Genomic DNA, 21,387 nt, shown 5'->3' on the forward strand with positions numbered 1-21,387 from the left:
CCACTGTGTAACAAGGAAACAGCTGATGTTGAACACAGACTACCACTGTGTAACAGGGTAAACAGCTGGTGTTGAACACAGACTACCACTGTGTAACAGGGGAACAGCTGATGTTGAACACAGACTACCACTGTGTAACAGGGGAACAGCTGATGTTGAACACAGACTACCACTGTGTAACAAGGAAACAGCTGATGTTGAACACAGACTACCACTGTGTAACAGGGTAAACAGCTGGTGTTGAACACAGACTACCACTGTGTAACAAGGAAACAGCTGATGTTGAACACAGACTACCACTGTGTAACAAGGAAACAGCTGATGTTGAACACAGACTACCACTGTGTAACAGGGAAACAGCTGATGTTGAACACAGACTACCACTGTGTAACAGGGTAAACAGCTGGTGTTGAACACAGACTACCACTGTGTAACAGGGAAACAGCTGATGTTGAACACAGACTACCACTGTGTAACAAGGAAACAGCTGATGTTGAACACAGACTACCACTGTGTAACAAGGAAACAGCTGATGTTGAACACAGACTACCACTGTGTAACAGGGTAAACAGCTGATGTTGAACACAGACTACCACTGTGTAACAGGGAAACAGCTGATGTTGAACACAGACTACCACTGTGTAACGGGGGAACAGCCGATGTTGAACACAGACTACCACTGTGTAACAGGGTAAACAGCTGATGTTGAACACAGACTACCACTGTGTAACAGGGAAACAGCTGATGTTGAACACAGACTACCACTGTGTAACAGGGAAACAGCTGATGTTGAACACAGACTACCACTGTGTAACAGGGTAAACAGCTGATGTTGAACACAGACTACCACTGTGTAACGGGGTAAACAGCTGATGTTGAACACAGACTACCACTGTGTAACAGGGTAAACAGCTGATGTTGAACACAGACTACCACTGTGTAACGGGGTAAACAGCTGATGTTGAACACAGACTACCACTGTGTAACGGGGTAAACAGCTGATGTTGAACACAGACTACCACTGTGTAACGGGGGAACAGCCGATGTTGAACACAGACTACCACTGTGTAACGGGGGAACAGCCGATGTTGAACACAGACTACCACTGTGTAACAAGGTAAACAGCTGATGTTGAACACAGACTACCACTGTGTAACAGGGTAAACAGCTGATGTTGAACACAGACTACCACTGTGTAACAGGGTAAACAGCTGACTGATACTGCTGAACTAGACAGACACTAGACACACTACACATAGGGGATTAAAGTAGGATTCAGTACACAGAGGGGAGTAAAGTAGTATACACTACACAGAGGGGAGTAAAGTAGGATTTAGTACACAGTACACAGAGGGGAGTAAAGTAGGATTAAGAACACAGATGGGAGTAAAGTAGGATAAAGAACACAGAGGGGAGTAAAGTAGTATTTAGTACACAGAGGGGGGTAAAGTAGGATTCAGTACACAGGGGGGAGTATAGTAGGATTAAGAACACAGATGGGATTAAAGTAGATTTAAGAACACAGAGGGGAGTAAAGTAGATTTAAGAACACAGAGGGGAGTAAAGTCAGATTAAGAACACAGAGGGGAGTAAAAGTAGGATTCAGTACACAGAGGGGATTAAAGTAGGATTCAGTACACAGAGGGGAGTAAAGTAGGATTTAGAACACAGAGGGGAGTAAAGTAGGATTTAGAACACAGAGGGGAGTAAAGTAGGATTTAGTACACAGAGGGGAGTAAAGTAGGATTCAGAACACAGAGGGGAGTAAAGTAGAATTAAGAACACATAGGGGAGTAAAGTAAGATTTAGAACACAGAGGGGAGTAAAGTAGGATTAAGAACACAGAGGGGAGTAAAGTAAATTTAAGAACACATAGGGGAGTAAAGTAGGATTCAGTACACAGAGGGGGGTAAAGTAGGATTTCAGTACACAGGGGGGAGTATAGTAGGATTAAGAACACAGATGGGAGTAAAGTAGATTTAAGAACACAGAGGGGAGTAAAGTCAGATTAAGAACACAGAGGGGAGTAAAGTCAGATTAAGAACACAGAGGGGAGTAAAGTAGGATTTAGAACACAGAGGGGAGTACAGTAATGTTAAGAACACAGATGGGAGTAAAGTAGGATTAAGAACAGAGGGGAGTATAGTAGGATTAAGAACACAGAGGGGAGTAAAGTAGGATTAAGAACACAGAGGGGAGTAAAGTAGGATTTAGAACACAGAGGGGAGTATAGTAGGATTAAGAACACATAGGGCATTAAAGTAGAATTAAGAACACAGAGGGGAGTAAAGTAGGATTTAGTACACAGAGGGGAGTAAAGTAGGATTCAGTACACAGAGAGGGGAGTAAAGTAGGATTTAGAACACAGAGGGGAGTAAAGTAGGATTAAGAACACAGAGGGGAGTAAAGTAGGATTTAGAACACAGAGGGGAGTAAAGTAGGATTAAGAACACAGAGGGGAGTAAAGTAGGATTTAGAACACAGAGGAGAGTAAAGTAGGATTTAGAACACAGGGGGGAGTAAAGTAGGATTAAGAACACAGAGGGGAGTAAAGTAGGATTTAGAACACAGAGGAGAGTAAAGTAGGATTTAGAACACAGAGGGGAGTAAAGTAGGATTTAGAACACAGGGGGGGGTAAAGTAGGATTTAGAACACAGAGGAGAGTAAAGTAGGATTTAGAACACAGAGGGGAGTATAGTAGGTTTCAGTACACAGAGGGGAGTAAAGTAGGATTTAGAACACAGAGGGGAGTAAAGTAGGATTTAGAACACAGAGGGGAGTAAACTAGGATTCAGAACACAGAGGGGAGTAAAGTAGGATTTAGAACACAGAGGGGAGTAAAGTAGGATCCAGTACACAGAGGGGAGTAAAGTAGGATTAAGTACACAGAGGGGAGTATAGTAGGATTCAGAACAGAGAGGGGAGTAAAGTAGGATTCAGAACAGAGAGGGGAGTAAAGTAGGATTTAGAACACAGAGGGGAGTAAAGTAGTATTTAGAACACAGAGGGGAGTAAAGTAGGATTTAGAACACAGGGGGGAGTATAGTAGGATTCAGTACACAGAGGGGAGTAAAGTAGGAATCAGTACACAGAGGGGAGTACAGTAGGATTCAGTACACAGAGGGGAGTAAAGTAGGATTTAGAACACAGAGGGGAGTAAAGTAGGATTTAGAACACAGAGGGGAGTATAGTAGGATTAAGTACACAGAGGGGAGACCGATGGAAGACAGACTGGAGAAGAGCAAAAGGAGATGAAAACATCCAGACCCAATCTTTTGTAACTGCTCTGGAGTCTGTCCATAACGTACCAGAGTGGCTCCACACAGAGGATGCCTCTAGACACACCTGATCCTAGAACAGTGTCTGTTGGGTCTAGTCAACTATTAATTCATCCATAGACTGGTCTGAGAGCAGTCCTTATAAAGACGCCCAAGTATCTCCCATCCAATACAGCACACAAAAATGGGCTTAGCCCAAACAAGGTGATCCGGCTACTTAGTACTGTTTCTCCACAAAGTCTTCAACTTAACCCTTCCACTGCAATGTGGAAAACAAGCCAGGAACACAGATGATAAAAAATTGTTGAGATAATTTCCTCTAAGAAATTCTCAACCCTCTTCTCACCTTTTCTCATTTCCCAGTTCTCTGGCCTTAGGAACAGAACATAGCTCTCTTAATATGAGTAGTTTGTCCTCAGGAGTAGTCCTGTTCCTAGGAGTAGTCCTGTTCCCAGGAGTAGTCCTGTTCCTATGAGTAGTTCTGTTCCTAGGAGTAGTCCTGTTCCTATGAGTAGTCCTGTTCCTAAGAGTAGTCCTGTCCTAGGAGTAGTCCTGTTCCTAGAGTAGTCCTGTTCCTAGGAGTAGTCCTGTTCCTAGGAGTAGTCCTGTCCTCAGGAGTAGTCCTGTTCCTGGGAGTAGTCCTGTTCCTAGGAGTAGTCCTGTCCTCAGGAGTAGTCCTCCAGTCCTTCAGTAGCAGAATCTGACTGTGTTCAAAGTCCACTGTCCCTCTCTCTCTGTGTCGTCCATCTCAACTGACCTAGACTCCAATTGAGGAAAAACCAACTGACAAACCTCAGCCTCCATCCAGAGAGAGAGGAAGCTATGTTCTTCCTCACCGTCCCTCCCCTCTCTCTCTCTCTCTCTCTCTCTCTCTCTCTCTCTCTCTCTCTCTCTCTCTCTCTCTCTCTCTCTCTCTCTCTCCCCTCCTCACCCTCCCTTGCTTCTGTCATTGGTCTGTCTGCCTCCACCCCATCTTCCCTCCCCCTCTCTAGGCAGGATACTGTTGGGGGACAGAGAGAGAGAGAGAGAGAGAGAGAGAGAGAGAGAGAGAGAGAGAGAGAGAGAGAGAGAGAGAGAGAGAGAGAGAGAGAGAGAGAGAGGAAGCTATGTTCGGAGCAGATAAAGACTGGGACGCTTTTAAAATAATACCCAGAGTTCCACACTGTTATTGTTCCACACAGAGAAATATGCAGAGGTACTTCCTGTCTAGGAACGGGAGAGGGGAGGAAGGGAGGGAGAGAGAGGGAAGGGAAGAGAGAAGGGGAAGAGAGAGAAAGAAACAGGGAGTGGTAGAGAGAGGGGGTGAGTTTCGTGAGAGAGAGAAAGGGGAGGGAGGGCAGGAGGGACAGACACCAGTTTTGGAATTGTAGAAACAAGAGAGAGAGAGAGAGAGAGAGAGAGAGAGAGAGAGAAGGAAGAAATTAGTGTTATTGTAGAGTCCAGCCAGGTTAGTGTTATCTTACCCTTTACTGAGTAGTGACAGAACAACACAGAGATGGGAGATCCTCAGCAGGGTATAGGAAGGAGGGAAGAGAGGAGGAGAGGGGAGGAGAGGTCCTCAGCAGGGCATAGGGAGGAGGGAAGAGAGGAGGAGAGGGGAGGAGAGGTCCTCAGCAGGGCATAGGGAGGAGAGAGAGGAGGAGAGAGAGGTCCTCAGCAGGGTACAGGGAGGAGAGAGAGGAGGAGAGAAGAGGAGAGGTCCTCAGCATTGTATAGGGAGAGGAGAGAGAGGAGGAGAGGTCCTCAGCAGGGTAGGGAGGAGGAGAGAGGAGGAGAGGAGAGATCAGGGTATAGGGAGGAGGAGAGAGGAGGAGAGGAGAGGTCCTCAGCAGGGTATAGGGAGGAGGAGAGGGGAGGTCCTCAGCAGAGTATAGGGAGGAGGAGAGAGAGGAGAGGGGAGGTCCTCAGCAGGGTATAGGGAGGAGGAGAGAGAGGAGAGGTCCTCAGCAGGGTATAGGGAGGAGGAGAGGGGAGGTCCTCAGCAGAGTATAGGGAGGAGGAGAGAGAGGAGAGGGGAGGTCCTCAGCAGGGTATAGGGAGGAGGAGAGAGGAGGATAGAGAGAAGGAAGAGAGGTCCTCAGCAGGGCATAGGGAGGAGGAGAGAGGAGGATAGAGAGAAGGAGGAGAGGTCCTCAGCAGGGTATAGGGAGAAGGAGAGAGAGGAGAGAGAGGAGGATGAGAGGTCCTCAGCAGAGTATAGGGAGGAGGAGAGAGAGGAGAGAGAGGTCCTCAGCAGGGTATAGGGAGGAGGAGAGAGGAGGATAGAGAGAAGGAGGAGAGGTCCTCAGCAGGGTATAGGGAGAAGGAGAGAGAGGAGAGAGAGGAGGATGAGAGGTCCTCAGCAGAGTATAGGGAGGAGGAGAGAGAGGAGAGAGAGGTCCTCAGCAGGGTATAGGGAGAAGGAGAGAGAGGAGAGAGGAGGAGGAGAGGTCCTCAGCAAGGTATAGGGAGAAGGAGAGAGAGGAGAGAGGAGGAGGAGAGGTCCTCAGCAGAGTATAGGGAGGAGAGAAAGGAGAGAGAGGTCCTCAGCAGAGTATTGGGTACCTGCCAACTTGACTGTTTTTACTTTTTAATTACAGTTTTATTTTTCCCCTCACTCAACTTTTTCACTCCGGACGCTTTATCTGGACATGGTTCTACAGGACCTTCACCAGCCGAAGCTAAGTAGTAACATTAACATGATGCCTTCTAATTGCAGTCACTGTACCCATAATATACAGGAGAACGATCGCTTTATGGCGAGGATAGCCGTGCTGCAAGGCCAGCTGCAGACGCAATCGTTAGGGAAGGGTATTTCAGTGTAGGAAAGGATGAAGTCAGTCTAACCATGGTTTAATGGTTAAAGAGGATTTCCTAGAGGCCACAGCTGTGTTGAAACTTCAAAAGTGTGTGTTGAGATTCGATACATATCTCCTTACCTCAGATGGTTGAGGGGCAGCTATCATCACAACCTAAATACCCTGTCTCTGTCTCCCCCGCCTCCCTTCTACTCCTCCTCCACTCTCTCCTCCTCCTCCTCTTCCTCCCCACTTTCTCCTCCTCCCTCCTCTTCCTCCCCACCCTCTCTCTCTCCTCTCCACCTCCCCCGCTCTCCTCCCCCCCTCCTCCTCCCCCACACTCTCTCCTCCTCCCCTCCCCTCCCCTCCACTCTCTCCTCCCCCCACCCTCTCCCCCTCCTCCGCTCCTCCCTCTCTCCTCCCCTCCACTCTCTCCTCCCCCCTCTCTCTTCCTCCTCTCCTCCCTCTCTCCTCCTCCTCTCCTCCCTCTCTTCTCTCTTCAGGTGACCACCACAGCCCTAGTCCCAGTGTGTTATGGTGACCACCACAGCCCTAGTCCCAGTGTGTTATGGTGACCACCACAACCCTAGTCCCAGTGTGTTCAGGTGACCACCACAGCCCTAGTCCCAGTGTGTTCTGGTGACCACCACAGCCCTAGTCCCAGTGTGTTCTGGTGACCACCACAGCCCTAGTCCCAGTGTGTTATGGTGACCACCACAGCCCTAGTCCCAGTGTGTTCTGGTGACCACCACAGCCCTAGTCCCAGTGTGTTCAGGTGACCACCACAGCCCTAGTCCCAGTGTGTTCTGGTGACCACCACAGCCCTAGTCCCAGTGTGTTCAGGTGACCACCACAGCCCTAGTCCCAGTGTGTTCTGGTGACCACCACAGCCCTAGTCCCAGTGTGTTATGGTGACCACCACAGCCCTAGTCCCAGTGTGTTCTGGTGACCACCACAGCCCTAGTCCCAGTGTGTTCAGGTGACCACCACAGCCCTAGTCCCAGTGTGTTATGGTGACCACCACAGCCCTAGTCCCAGTGTGTTCTGGTGACCACCACAGCCCTAGTCCCAGTGTGTTCTGGTGACCACCACAGCCCTAGTCCCAGTGTGTTATGGTGACCACCACAGCCCTAGTCCCAGTGTGTTCTGGTGACCACCACAGCCCTAGTCCCAGTGTGTTCTGGTGACCACCACAGCCCTAGTCCCAGTGTGTTATGGTGACCACCACAGCCCTAGTCCCAGTGTGTTATGGTGACCACCACAGCCCTAGTCCCAGTGTGTTCTGGTGACCACCACAGCCCTAGTCCCAGTGTGTTCTGGTGACCACCACAGCCCTAGTCCCAGTGTGTTATGGTGACCACCACAGCCCTAGTCCCAGAGTGTGTGTTCCTCTGTACCAGACCAATCACCACCCACACACTGCATACCAGTTAATCAGCGCAGTGAGCCTCCATCCAGGAGCTCCATCAGGAAGGGTGAAGTCCACCGCAGGACAATACCCTGTTTGTTACTGAGACTGAGTGTGTGTGTGTGTGTGTGTGTGTGTGTGTGTGTGTGTGTGTGTGTGTGTGTGTGTGTGTGTGTGTGTGTGTGTGTGTGTGTGTGTGTGTGTGTGTGTGTGTGTGTGTGTGTGAGAGAGTGTGAGTGTGAGAGTGTGAGAGTGTGTGTGTGTGTGTGTGTGTGTGTGTGTGTGAGAGAGTGTGAGAGTGTGAGAGTGTGAGAGTGTGAGAGTGAGCGGAGGGTCATGTATCATGTAATCCCTGTTTAATGGGACAGCTAATAGAAGCCATGAGGAGCCAGCAGCAGTAATCACACACACACACACACACACACACACACACACACACACACACACACACACACACACACACACACACACACACACACACACACACACACACACACACACACACACACACACACACACACACACACACACACTCCTGGGTCTGATTAGCGGTAGAGAATGTTTGTCCTCCTCGGGGAAATGCATTAAAGAAGTGGAGAGTGGATGTGTTGGGTTCGATCTCTGTCCCAAATCGCACCCTTATAAGTGCATTACTTTTTGACCTGGCTCCACAGGACTCTGGGTAAAAGTAGTGCACTATTATAGGGAATTGGGTACCATTTGGGACACATACAGAGAGAGGAAGAAAGAAAGAAAGGGGGGGATGAAATGTGTGGAGGGAGTACGAGGCCTTAGGAATGGTAGGAATGTCCATTGTTTGGTCCGAAGGAGGAGGGAGGGATGGAGAGAGGAACGGGGTTTTGTTTGTCCTGGTCCTTGGCACAGCATGGGAGGTCTTACCAAACTCCTTTGTGTTTGTGGCTCCAAAATGACACACTACTGCCTTTTGACCAGGGCCCATAGGGTGCACTATAATGGGGATAGAGACATTTGGGACACATGTCCAAATAGCTCTATAGTTTAGCCTACAAAAGGACAAGGAGCTAGCAACTGTTGTTTTATGTTTTTACACTACAGCCACTACCTCAGCCAACGCTCTACAGCCACTACCTCAGCCAACGCTCTACAGCCACTACCTCAGCCAACGCTCTACAGCCACTACCTCAGCCAACGCTCTACAGCCACTACCTCAGCCAACGCTCTACAGCCACTACCTCAGCCAACGCTCTACAGCCACTACCTCAGCCAACGCTCTACAGCCACTACCTCAGCCAACGCTCTACAGCCACTACCTCAGCCAACGCTCTACAGCCACTACCTCAGCCAACGCTCTACAGCCACTACCTCAGCCAACGCTCTACAGCCACTACCTCAGCCAACGCTCTACAGCCACTACCTCAGCCAACGCTCTACAGCCACTACCTCAGCCAACGCTCTACAGCCACTACCTCAGCCAACGCTCTACAGCCACTACCTCAGCCAACGCTAGCAAAAATTCATCTGGTAATTGTCCAAATGTCATGGCCAAAATGGCAGGAAATCAACTCAACTCCATATTTGGTTTGATGTTACTTGAAGGTGATTTGGCAGCATTCAAAAATACATTGCACAATTGGCCCCATCACTTGCATCGATTGTTTAGTTAGATCAAGTTTGTAGCGGCTATTTAAAGAACCACAGATGACAGTTTCCCCTGGCCCATAGACTACTGTCAGGGTGAGGAACCATCAACATCAAGTTGTAAAATCCTGAACTTCCCCTTTAAGGCCTACAGCCCTTTAAGTAATCAATAATAGTAGAACAATGGTATTCCAAAAACAACACAATTCCTCTCTTTCTCATGGCTCTCCTCCTCTTCCTCTCTTTCTCATGGCTCTCCTCCTCTTCCTCTCGTTTCTTTCTCATGGCTGTCCTCCTCTTCCTCTCGTTTCTTTCTCATGGCTCTCCTCCTCTTCCTCTCTTTCTCATGGCTCTCCTCCTCTTCCTCTCGTTTCTTTCTCATGGCTGTCCTCCTCTTCCTCTCGTTTCTTTCTCATGGCTCTCCTCCTCTTCCTCTCGTTTCTTTCTCATGGCTCTCCTCCTCTTCCTCTCGTTTCTTTCTCATGGCTCTCCTCCTCTTCCTCTCGTTTCTTTCTCATAGCTCTCCTCCTCTTCCTCTCGTTTCGTTCTCATGGCTCTCCTCCTCTTCCTCTCGTTTCTTTCTCATGGCTCTCCTCCTCTTCCTCTCGTTTCTTTCTCATGGCTCTCCTCCTCTTCCTCTCGTTTATTTCTCATGGCTCTCCTCCTCTTCCTCTCGTTTCTTTCTCATGGCTCTCCTCCTCTTCCTCTCGTTTCTTTCTCATAGCTCTCCTCCTCTTCCTCTCGTTTCGTTCTCATGGCTCCCCTCCTCTTCCTCTCGTTTCTTTCTCATGGCTCCCCTCCTCTTCCTCTCGTTTCTTTCTCATGGCTCTCCTCCTCTTCCTCTCGTTTCTTTCTCATGGCTCTCCTCCTCTTCCTCTCGTTTCTTTCTCATGGCTCTCCTCCTCTTCCTCTCGTCTCTTTCTTCCATCCTCTCTTCAGTCTAAACAAGTATTTTGCTGTTTCATTTGCCCATGGTAGGGGAGTGTTGGTACACACAAACGTAAACACGGTAAGGGTGTGTGGCTGACTTTTTAGACAGTCCCTGCAACTGTTCCATGGTAGAGCGAGTGTGTGTGTGTGTGTGTTTACCCTCGCTCCTAACCCTCAACCCAATTCTAACCCTAAACCTAATCCTAAACCTAATTCTAACCCTAAACCTAATTCTAACCCTAAACCTAATTCTAATTCTAAACCTAATTCTAACCCTAAACCTACTACTAACCCTAAACCTACTACTAACCCTAAACCCAATTCTAACCCTAAACCTAATTCTAACCCTAAACCTAATTCTAACCCTAAACCTAATTCTAACCCTAAACCTAATTCTAATCCTAAACCTAATTCTAATCCTAAACCTAATACTAACCCTAAACCCCCTAGAAATAGCATTTGATCTTTTGGGGACCAACAAAATGTCCCCAGTTGGTCACATTTGTGTTAGTTTAGTGTTCTTGTATGGACCTCAAGTATAGGTTAGGTTTAGGGTTAGGTTTAAGGTTAGGTTTAAGGGCTAGGGTTAAGATTAGGTTTAGGGTTATTTTTAGGGGCTAGGGTTAGGTTTATGTTTAAGGTTAGGAGCTAGGGTTAGGAGCTTGGGTTAGGAGCTTGGGTTAGGGAAAATAGGATTTTGAATGGGACTGAATTGTGTCCCCCCACACGTTTAGTTGTTCAAGACTGTGTGTGTGTGTGTGTGTGTGTGTGTGTGTGTGTGTGTGTGTGTGTGTGTGTGTGTGTGTGTGTGTGTGTGTGTGTGTGTGTGTGTGTGTGTGTGTGTGTGTGGTCAGTTTCTCAAAGTGGGCAGCAAGGGAGCAACCAAGGGACATTCTTTCACCATCGCATCACTTCCTGTAACTCCCAACATTTCCCTTCCTGACTTCCTGTTACTTAGACCTACTGTGGGAGGACACAAACACACACACAATCTGTAATGTCTGAAAATATCCTCTCCTGCACACTATGAGAAAATATGACTAGACAGGCCACATCACTGCCCTACAGCAGGCATAGCGAGCCAATCCCTGGAATTGTCTAATTGGAATTAATTTATGGTTGTTAGGTACGGGATTTCAAAACTAGTACAACAACCATGTTCTCTCTCTCTCTCTCTCTCTCTCTCTCTCTCTCTCTCTCTCTCTCTCTCTCTCTCTCTCTCTCTCTCTCTCTCTCTCTCTCTCTCTCTCTCTCTCTCTCTCTCTCTCTGTCTCTCTATCTCTCTCTCTCTCTCTCTCTCTCTCTCTCTCTCTCTCTCTCTCTCTCTCTCTCTCTCTCTCTCTCTCTCTGTCTCTCTCTGTCTCTCTCTCCTCTCTGTCTCTCTCTCTCCCTCTCCCTCTCCTCTCTGTCCCTCTCCTATCTCTCTCTCTCTGTCTCTCTCCGTCTCTCTCTCTCTCTCTGTCTCTCTCTCTCTCTGTCTCTCTCTCTCTGTCTCTCTCTCTGTCTCTCTCTCTGTCTCTCTCTCCTCTCTCTCTCTCTCTCCCTCTCCCTCCCTCTCCTCTCTGTCTCTCTCTCTGTCTCTCTCCCTCTGTCTCTCTCCCTCTTCTCTCTCTCTCTCTCTCTGTCTCTCTGTCTCTCTCTGTCTCTCTCCCTCTCCTCTCTCTCTCTCCTCTCTCTGTCTCTCTCTCTCTCTCTGTCTCTCTCTCCTCTCCTCTCTGTCTCTCTCTCTCCCTCTCCCTCTCTCCTCTCTCTCTCTCTCTGTCTCTCTCCCTCTCCTCTCTCTCTCTCTCTCTCCTCTCTCTGTCTCTCTCTCTGTCTCTCTCTCTCTCTCTCGCTCTCTCTCTCTGTCTCTATACTATAAACTATAATTAACAAAAATATTTAAAAAACGCAACATGCAACAATTTCAAAGATTTTACTGAGTTACAGTTCATAGAAGGAAATCAGTCAAGGCCCTGATCTATGGGTATCACATGACTGAACAGGTCCACCTACTGGGGAGCCAGGACCAGCCAATCAGAATACACTTTTCCACACAAAAAGGGGCATTATTACAGACAGAAATATTTATCAGCAGCCCCTTCCTCAGGCGATACCGCAGGTGTAATACCAGGATGTAGAGGTCCTGGGCTGGCGTGGTTACACGTGGTCTGCGGCCAAATTCTCTAAAACAACGTTGACGACGGCTTATGGTCGCGAAATGAACATGACATTTTCTGTCAACAGCTCTGGTGGACATTCCTGCAGTCAGCATGTCAATTGCACACTCCCTCAAAACTTGAGACATCTGTGGCATTGTGTTGTGTGACAAAAATTCACATTTTAGAGTGGCCTTTTATTGTCCCCAGCACAAGGTGCACCTGTGTAATGATCATAGTGTTTAATCAGCTTCTTGATATGCCACACCTGTCAGGTGGATGGATTATATTGGCAAAGGAGAAATGTTCACTAACAGGGATGTAAACACATTTGTGCACAAAATTTGAGAGAAATACGTTTTTTGTGCGTATAGAACATTTCTGGAACACTTTACATGTTGCGTTTATATTTTTGACAAGATCCAGTCGAAAGTAGTGCACCAACTAGGGAATAGGGTGTGATTTGGGATGCAGCCTACAAAGGCATTTCCAGGTCAGAATAACCTACAAACATCATCCATTCCTTTCCAACACACACACACACACCAAGACACGCACACACGCACGCACGCACACACACACACACACACACACACACACAGCCACACACACACGCAGCCACACACATGCAGCCACACACACACACGCAGCCACACACACACGCAGTGGGGTTTTAGGCTGGGTTTCTGTACAGCACTTTGTAGCATCTGCTGATGTAAAAAGGGCTTTATAAAATACATTTGATTGATTGATTGACTGTATGTTTCTGAACACAGGAATGTTCCATTCAGGATAAATGTTTTCCTTTTCAAACCCAGTCTCAATCCACACACATCCTGCCACGGCTGGCTCCCTCAGTGAGAGACGAGGGGGTGTAGTCCAAAAAGACATGGTCACTTAGTGAAGTAGAGAGCAGCTGTTTGGCTTGGACAGAGAGACAGACCGTAGCGTTAGGATCACGTGTTACTCCCAAAAAAGTATACATCACCTGTTAATCAATACTTCTTTCAACAGTAACACATTGCTTTACTGGTTACAGTACTGATTACTCCCTGGGTAAAGTCACTAGATATACTACTGGTTACAGTACTGATTACTCCCTGGGTAAAGTCACTAGATATACTACTGGTTACAGTACTGATTACTCCCTGGGTAAAGTCACTAGATATACTACTGGTTATAGTACTGATTACTCCCTGGGTAAAGTCACTAGATATACTACTGGTTACAGTACTGATTACTCCCTGGGTAAAGTCACTAGATATACTACTGGTTATAGTACTGATTACTCCCTGGGTAAAGTCACTAGATATACTACTGGTTATAGTACTGATTACTCCCTGGGTAAAGTCACTAGATATACTACTGGTTACAGTACTGATTACTCCCTGGGTAAAGTCACTAGATATACTACTGGTTATAGTACTGATTACTCCCTGGGTAAAGTCACTAGATATACTACTGGTTATAGTACTGATTACTCCCTGGGTAAAGTCACTAGATATACTACTGGTTATAGTACTGATTACTCCCTGGGTAAAGTCACTAGATATACTACTGGTTATAGTACTGATTACTCCCTGGGTAAAGTCACTAGATATACTACTGGTTACAGTGCTGATTACTCCCTGGGTAAAGTCACTAGATATACTACTGGTTATAGTACTGATTACTCCCTGGGTAAAGTCACTAGATATACTACTGGTTATAGTACTGATTACTCCCTGGGTAAAGTCACTAGATATACTACTGGTTATAGTACTGATTACTCCCTGGGTAAAGTCACTTGATATACTACTGGTTATAGTACTGATTACTCCCTGGGTAAAGTCACTAGATATACTACTGGTTACAGTGCTGATTACTCCCTGGGTAAAGTCACTAGATATACTACTGGTTATAGTACTGATTACTCCCTGGGTAAAGTCACTAGATATACTACTGGTTATAGTACTGATTACTCCCTGGGTAAAGTCACTAGATATACTACTGGTTATAGTACTGATTACTCCCTGGGTAAAGTCACTTGATATACTACTGGTTATAGTACTGATTACTCCCTGGGTAAAGTCACTAGATATACTACTGGTTACAGTACTGATTACTCCCTGGGTAAAGTCACTAGATATACTACTGGTTACAGTACTGATTACTCCCTGGGTAAAGTCACTAGATATACTACTGGTTACAGTACTGATTACTCCCTGGGTAAAGTCACTAGATATACTACTGGTTACAGTACTGATTACTCCCAGGGTAAAGTCACTAGATATACTACTGGTTACAGTACTGATTACTCTCTGGGTAAAGTCACTAGATATACTACTGGTTATAGTACTGATTACTCCCTGGGTAAAGTCACTAGATATACTACTGGTTATAGTACTGATTACTCCCTGGGTAAAGTCACTAGATATACTACTGGTTACAGTGCTGATTACTCCCTGGGTAAAGTCACTAGATATACTACTGGTTATAGTACTGATTACTCCCTGGGTAAAGTCACTAGATATACTACTGGTTATAGTACTGATTACTCTCTGGGTAAAGTCACTAGATATACTACTGGTTACAGAGAGGAGGTGGAGGGTTGATGCCAGAGAGGAGGTGGAGGTTTGATGGGAGAGAGGAGGTGGAGGTTTGATGGGAGAGAGGAGGTGGAGGGTTGATGGGAGAGAGGAGGTGGAGGGTTGATGGCAGAGAGGAGGTGGAGGTTTGATGGGAGAGAGGAGGTGGAGGTTTGATGGGAGAGAGGAGGTGGAGTGTTGATGGCAGAGAGGAGGTGGAGGGTTGATGGGAGAGAGGAGGTGGAGGGTTGATGACAGAGAGGAGGTGGAGGGTTGATGGCAGAGAGGAGGTGGAGGGTTGATGGCAGAGAGGAGGTGGAGGGTTGATGGGAGAGAGGAGGTGGAGGGTTGATGGCAGAGAGGAGGTGGAGGGTTGATGACAGAGAGGAGGTGGAGGGTTGATGGCGGAGAGGAGGTGGAGGGTTGATGGCGGAGAGGAGGTGGAGGGTTGATGGGAGAGAGGAGGTGGAGGGTTGATGACAGAGAGGTGGAGGGTTGATGGCAGAGAGGAGGTGGAGGGTTGATGGCAGAGAGGAGGTGGAGGGTTGATGGTAGAGAGGAGGTGAAGGGTTGATGGGAGAGAGGAGGTGGAGGGTTGATGACAGAGAGGAGGTGGAGGGTTGATGGCAGAGATGAGGTGGAGGGTTGATGGCAGAGAGGAGGTGGAGGGTTGATGGCAGAGAGGAGGTGGAGGGTTGATGACAGAGAGGAGGTGGAGGGTTGATGACAGAGAGGAGGTGGAGGATTGATGGGAGAGAGGAGGTGGAGGGTTGATGGCAGAGAGGAGGTGGAGGGTTGATAACAGAGAGGAGGTGGAGGGTTGATGACAGAGAGGAGGTGGAGGGTTGATGACAGATTGGAGGTGGAGGGTTGATGACAGAGAGGAGGTGGAGGGTTGATAACAGAGAGGAGGTGGAGGGTTGATGACAGAGAGGAGGTGGAGGGTTGATAACAGAGAGGAGGTGGAGGATTGATGACAGAGAGGAGGTGGAGGGTTGATGGCAGAGAGGAGGTGGAGGGTTGATGGGGGAGAGGAGGTGGATGGTTGATGACAGAGAGGAGGTGGAGTTGATGACAGAGAGGAGGTGGAGGGTTGATGACAGAGAGGAGGTGGAGGATGATGACAGAGAGGAGGTGGACACTCATGCTAAGTAATCCACAACGAGTGACAAACACACCATCACAACAACTATGTTGCAAAGCAACAGAAATAATCCCCTACACTCTGGTGAGAATGTCCTCCTGAGTGAAACGCATTTTACTTAAACCTTACTTTACCAGGTAAGTTGACTGAGAACACATTCTCATTTACAGCAACAACCTGGGGAATAGTTACAGGGGAGAGGAGGGGGGATGAATGAGCCAATTGGAAGCTGATGATGATTAGGTGGCCATGATGGTATAAGGGCCAGATTGGGTTAGGGTTAGGCCACCAGAGTTAACATCCCTACTCTTTAGTGACCACAGAGAGTCAGGACACTAATTTACGTCCCATCCGAAAGACTGCCTCCTACAGAGGGCAATGTCCCCAATCACTGCCCGGGGGCATTGTGATATGTTTAGACCAGAGGAAAGACTGCCTCCTACAGAGGGCAATGTCCCCAATCACTGCCCTGGGGCATTGTGATATGTTTAGACCAGAGGAAAGACTGCCTCCTACACAGGGCAATGTCCCCAATCACTGCCCTGGGGCATTGTGATATGTTTAGACCAGAGGAAAGACTGCACCCTACACAGGGCAATGTCCCCAATCACTGCCCTGGGGCATTGTGATATGGTTAGACCAGAGGAAAGACTGCCTCCTACAGAGGGCAATGTCCCCAATCACTGCCCAGGGGCATTGTGATATGGTTAGACCAGAGGAAAGACTGCCTCCTACAGAGGGCAATGTCCCCAATCACTGCCCAGGGGCATTGTGATATGGTTAGACCAGAGGAAAGACTGCCTCCTACAGAGGGCAATGTCCCCAATCACTGCCCAGGGGCATTGTGATATGTTTAGACCAGAGGAAAGACTGCCTCCTACAGAGGGCAATGTCCCCAATCACTGCCCTGGGGCATTGTGATATGTTTAGACCAGAGGAAAGACTGCCTCCTACAGAGGGCAATGTCCCCAATCACTGCCCTGGGGCATTGTGATATGTTTAGACCAGAGGAAAGACTGCCTCCTACAGAGGGCAATGTCCCCAATCACTGCCCTGGGGCATTGTGATATGTTTAGACCAGAGGAAAGACTGCCTCCTACAGAGGGCAATGTCCCCAATCACTGCCCAGGGGCATTGTGATATGTTTAGACCAGAGGAAAGACTGCACCCTACAGAGGCCTTCCATTACCACTTCCAGCTCTCGCACCGCCACGGAAGCCATTCTGGTCAGTCCTGACCAACGTCTCTCAGTACACATACAGCTGTTGATAACTGTTTAAAAAGCTTGGGATTTGGTTTAATTCATCAGAAACAACTCTCATGTCCATGTTAAAGGCCCAGTCCAGTCAAAAACGTGATTCTACCGTGTTTTAAAATTCCACACTATGAAGACGGAATAATACTGTGTAAATTGTGAAAATTATGATAATGTCCTTTTTAGTGTAAGAGCTGTTTGAAAAGAACACCTGACATTTCAGCCTGTTTTGGTGGGATGGAGTTTTGGACTTCTATGGTGACATCACCAAGCAGTAAATTAGTTAATAGACCAATAAGAAAGAGAGTTCCAAACTCCCCAATCAGACCACTTGTCACGCCCTGACCGTAGAGAGCTTTTTATGTCTCTATTTTGATTTGGTCAGGGTGTGATTTGGGTGGGCATTCTATGTTCATTTTCTATGTTTTGTATTTCTTTGTTGTTTGGCCGGGTGTGGTTCTCAATCAGAGGCAGCTGTCTGTCGTTGTCTCTGATTGGGAACCATACTTAGGTAGCTTTTTCCCACATTGTTTTTGTAGGTAGTTGTTTTCTGTTTAGTGTTTTGCACCTTACAGGAGGACTGTTTCGGATTCCTTTATTCTCTTGTTATTTTGTTATAGTGTTCAGTTCAAATAAATAAGCATGAACACTTACCACGCTGCGCTTTGGTCCGACTACTCTTCTTCAGACGACGAAAACCGTTACATCACTCCCACCATCACTCCCAATTATTATTTAAGAAATTGCCCTTTGCTAAGAAGCTATTTTTGGTTATTTTTTTTTTACCATTTTAAATTGGAAACAAATCACTGTAGATTTGATATTGAGATGAAAACTGCTATATTTGCCCTTTAACACATTGGTGCATACTCACCCCGAGGCCTTTCCATGTCCTTCATATCTACAGGAGTGACAATATAGTTGGGGTTTGTGTCAACGCTGCCTGAGGAAGACTCTAGTAGTTGAGACGCGTCACAGTTATGTGTCCTGATGTACTAGGCTGACTCCTCCTATATGTATTCTTTGGTAAATATATCATGTCACTAAAGTTTGTTCATTTTGTCTTCTTTTCTTTGGAACGAGCTATAAAATGTATTTGGTCCAGTTCTCACCCTGACCACACGGAGGCAGTGTGACACGGACAGGAGTCAATGTGAGAACCAGGCCAGGGGAAATTCCCTCTTTACCATCCAAACCCTGGGTGAGTCTGTGATAGACTGGCTTCTGGCTGGAAACACTACTGCCATTAGTTCTACTGAGACAGGCAAACTGCCAGGGTGGGGCACGAAAGTGTGTGTGTGTGTGTGTGTGTGTGTGTGTGTGTGTGTGTGTGTGTGTGTGTGTGTGTGTGTGTGTGTGTGTGTGTGTGTGTGTGTGTGTGTCTGCGCGTGTGTGTGTGTGTGTGTGTGTGTGTGTGTGTGTGTGTGTGTGTGTGTGTGTGTCTGTCTGCGCATGTAATCCTGAGACAACACCAGACTTTATCTTAGCTGTGTGTGTGTGTGTGTGTGTGTGTGTGTGTGTGTGTGTGTGTGTGTGTGTGTGTGTGTGTGTGTGTGTGTGTGTGTGTGTGTGTCTGCGCATGTAATCCTGAGACAACACCAGACTTTATCTTAGCTGTGTGTGTGTGTGTGTGTGTGTGTGTGTGTGTGTGTGTGTGTGTGTGTGTGTGTGTGTGTGTGTGTGTGTGTGTGTGTGTGTGTGTGTGTGTGTGTGTGTGTCTGCGCATGTAATCCTGAGACAACACCAGACTTTATCTTAGCTGTGTGTTTTAGCTGATCTGAGGTCTGCTTACATCAGATTAACAATAGGTCACCCTTGACCCCCATCTGACACACACAGGATGAGAGAGGGCAGACGTATGTCCTCCTCACTGCTTCACAGCTTCCTTCACAGCTCTTCACAGCTTCCTGTCAAACCCTAAAAGGTCAAAGGGCACTTTGTCTGGGTGTATCTCAATTTCCTTCATCTGTACTAGTGTGAAAGTTGTGGAAGTGAATAACCCTATCCTGTGACGAATGAATGTAATGTAAGGAAAGAAGAGAAACCGCCCACAAGCACAAAGACACTGACACGGTTTCCTCTAGTTGCCCCAGCCACAAAGTCAGTTTCCACAGCCACAAAGTCAGATTCCACAGCCACAAAGTCAGATTCCACAGCCACAAAGTCAGATTCCACAGCCACAAAGTCAGATTCCACAGCCACAAAGTCAAGTTCCCCAGCCACAAAGTCAGATTCCACAGCCACAAAGTCAGATTCCACAGCCACAAAGTCAAATTCCACAGCCTCAAAGTCAGTTTCCACAGCCACAAAGTCAGATTCCACAGCCACAAAGTCAGTTTCCACAGCCACAAAGTCAGTTTCCACAGCAACAAAGTCAGTTTCCACAGCAACAAAGTCAGTTTCCACCGGCACAAAGTCAGTTTCCACAGCAACAAAGTCAGTTTCCACCGGCACAAAGTCAGTTTCCACAGCCACAAAGTCAGTTTCCACAGCCACAAAGTCAGATTCCACAGCCACAAAGTCAAATTCCACAGCCACAAAGTCTAATTTCACAGCAACAAAGTCAAATTTCACAGCCACAAAGTCAAAATGGGCTTTTTAGGCTTAATTTAAGGTTTTTATTTGTATTTTATTTAAACTTTTTCTCGGCAAGTCAGTTAAGAACAAATTTTTATTTACAATGACGGCCTACCCCGGCCAAACCCTAACCCGGAGGTTCGGGATAGCCATAATGTTAACAGTGTGGTTAAGGTAAGATTTAAGATGATCAATTGCAGAAATAGCTGGGGTTTATGACTGTGGCAATTAGTGACGATCCACTTGGTCTGTCAGTTCCTACCTGCGTACGGTGATCTTCAGTATCCTATAGGATCCCTTGATGAGGATGAGGGCCTCTTGTCGTGAACCATACAGGGCTGATCCATTAATGTTTACCAGCTCATCTCCCACCCTCAGCTTGTTACACTGTTCTGCCTTTCCATCATCTTCTATCTGGAGAGAGAGAGAGAGAGAGAGAGAACGGGGGAGAGAGAGGAGAGAGAGAGAGACATACAGAGAGAGAGAGAGAGACAGAGAGACAGAGAGACAGAGAGAGAGGAGAGAGAGAGAGAGACATACAGAGAGAGAGAGAGAGACAGAGAGACAGAGAGACAGAGAGACAGAGACAGAGAGGAGAGAGACGGGTTAAAAACATGTATTTTACACACAGCTGCTTTAGATCCAAGTCAAACAGAGTCACCACAAGTACACCGAATACATTTTTTTGTCAGATTCTTGGTTGCTTTCAGCAATAACATGTCCCAATACTCTTCCATCCCAAGTCAAGCCTTCAGTTCTGTCATGCTGCATCTGAAAATGTACCCTAATAGGTCCAGTGTATTACCTCTGACCAGGGCCCACTGAGGTACCATTCAGACAGGCCCTTCACTCCAACCAGGTGCCCTTGGAAACCCAAAACCCCACAACATTCTGGAACAAACAGCCCGGTAAGAAACATTCTGATTCTGTCCCAAATGGCACCCTATCCCTTACATAGTGCCCTACTTTAGTTCAGAGCTCTATGGGACCCTATCCCCTACATAGTGCCCTACTTTAGACCAGAGCTCTATGGAACCCTATTCCCTACATAGTGCACTACTTTAGACCAGAGCTCTATGGAACCCTATTCCCTACATAGTGCACTACTTTAGACCAGAGCTCTATGGGACCCTATTCCCTACATAGTGCACTACTTTAGTTCAGAGCTCTATGGGACCCTATTCCTTACATAGTGCACTACTTTAGACCAGAGCTATATGGGACCCTATTCCCTACATAGTGCCCTACTTTAGTTCAGAGCTCTATGGGACCCTATTCCTTACATAGTGCACTACTTTAGACCAGAGCTCTATGGGACCCTATTCCCTACATAGTGCACTACTTTATACCAGAGCTCTAGAGAGAATAGAGTCCAGTTTGGGAAGCACACTCAGTCATTCCACATCCTGTGGTCATTGAAAAGGTTTCCCTCTGGTTGGGTCAGCATTGCGTATGTTAATAAGGTAATGTTGAATATGTGGTGACTGACTGGGTCAGCATTAAGTACACTATATGACTAAAAGTATGTGGACACCTGATCGTTGAACATCTCATTCCAAAAACATGAGCATTAATATGGAGTTGGTCCCCCCTTTGCTGCTATAACACCCTCCACTCTTCTGGGAAGGTTTTCCACTAGATGTTGGCACATTGCTGTGGGGACTTGCTTCCATTCAGCCACAAGAGCATTAG

General features: G+C 47.2%; 1 protein-coding gene across 2 annotated transcripts in view; it reads right to left on the reverse strand.

The window, feature by feature from the left end:
* LOC139561109 (protein Shroom4-like) overlaps positions 1-21,387 on the reverse strand; it is a 135,975-nt gene that overhangs the window by 46,809 nt on the left and 67,779 nt on the right. The window contains exon 2 of one of the 2 annotated variants that reach the window (XM_071377976.1): positions 19,958-20,109. In XM_071377976.1, the coding sequence (XP_071234077.1) occupies positions 19,958-20,109 (152 nt within the window). Of the gene's footprint in view, positions 1-3,625; positions 4,105-19,957; positions 20,110-21,387 lie in introns of those variants that run through there. The other variant, XM_071377977.1, reaches the window with a different exon arrangement.

Source organism: Salvelinus alpinus, chromosome 31, assembly GCF_045679555.1.
Source record: "Salvelinus alpinus chromosome 31, SLU_Salpinus.1, whole genome shotgun sequence".
In the NCBI taxonomy this organism is placed as follows: domain Eukaryota; kingdom Metazoa; phylum Chordata; class Actinopteri; order Salmoniformes; family Salmonidae; genus Salvelinus; species Salvelinus alpinus.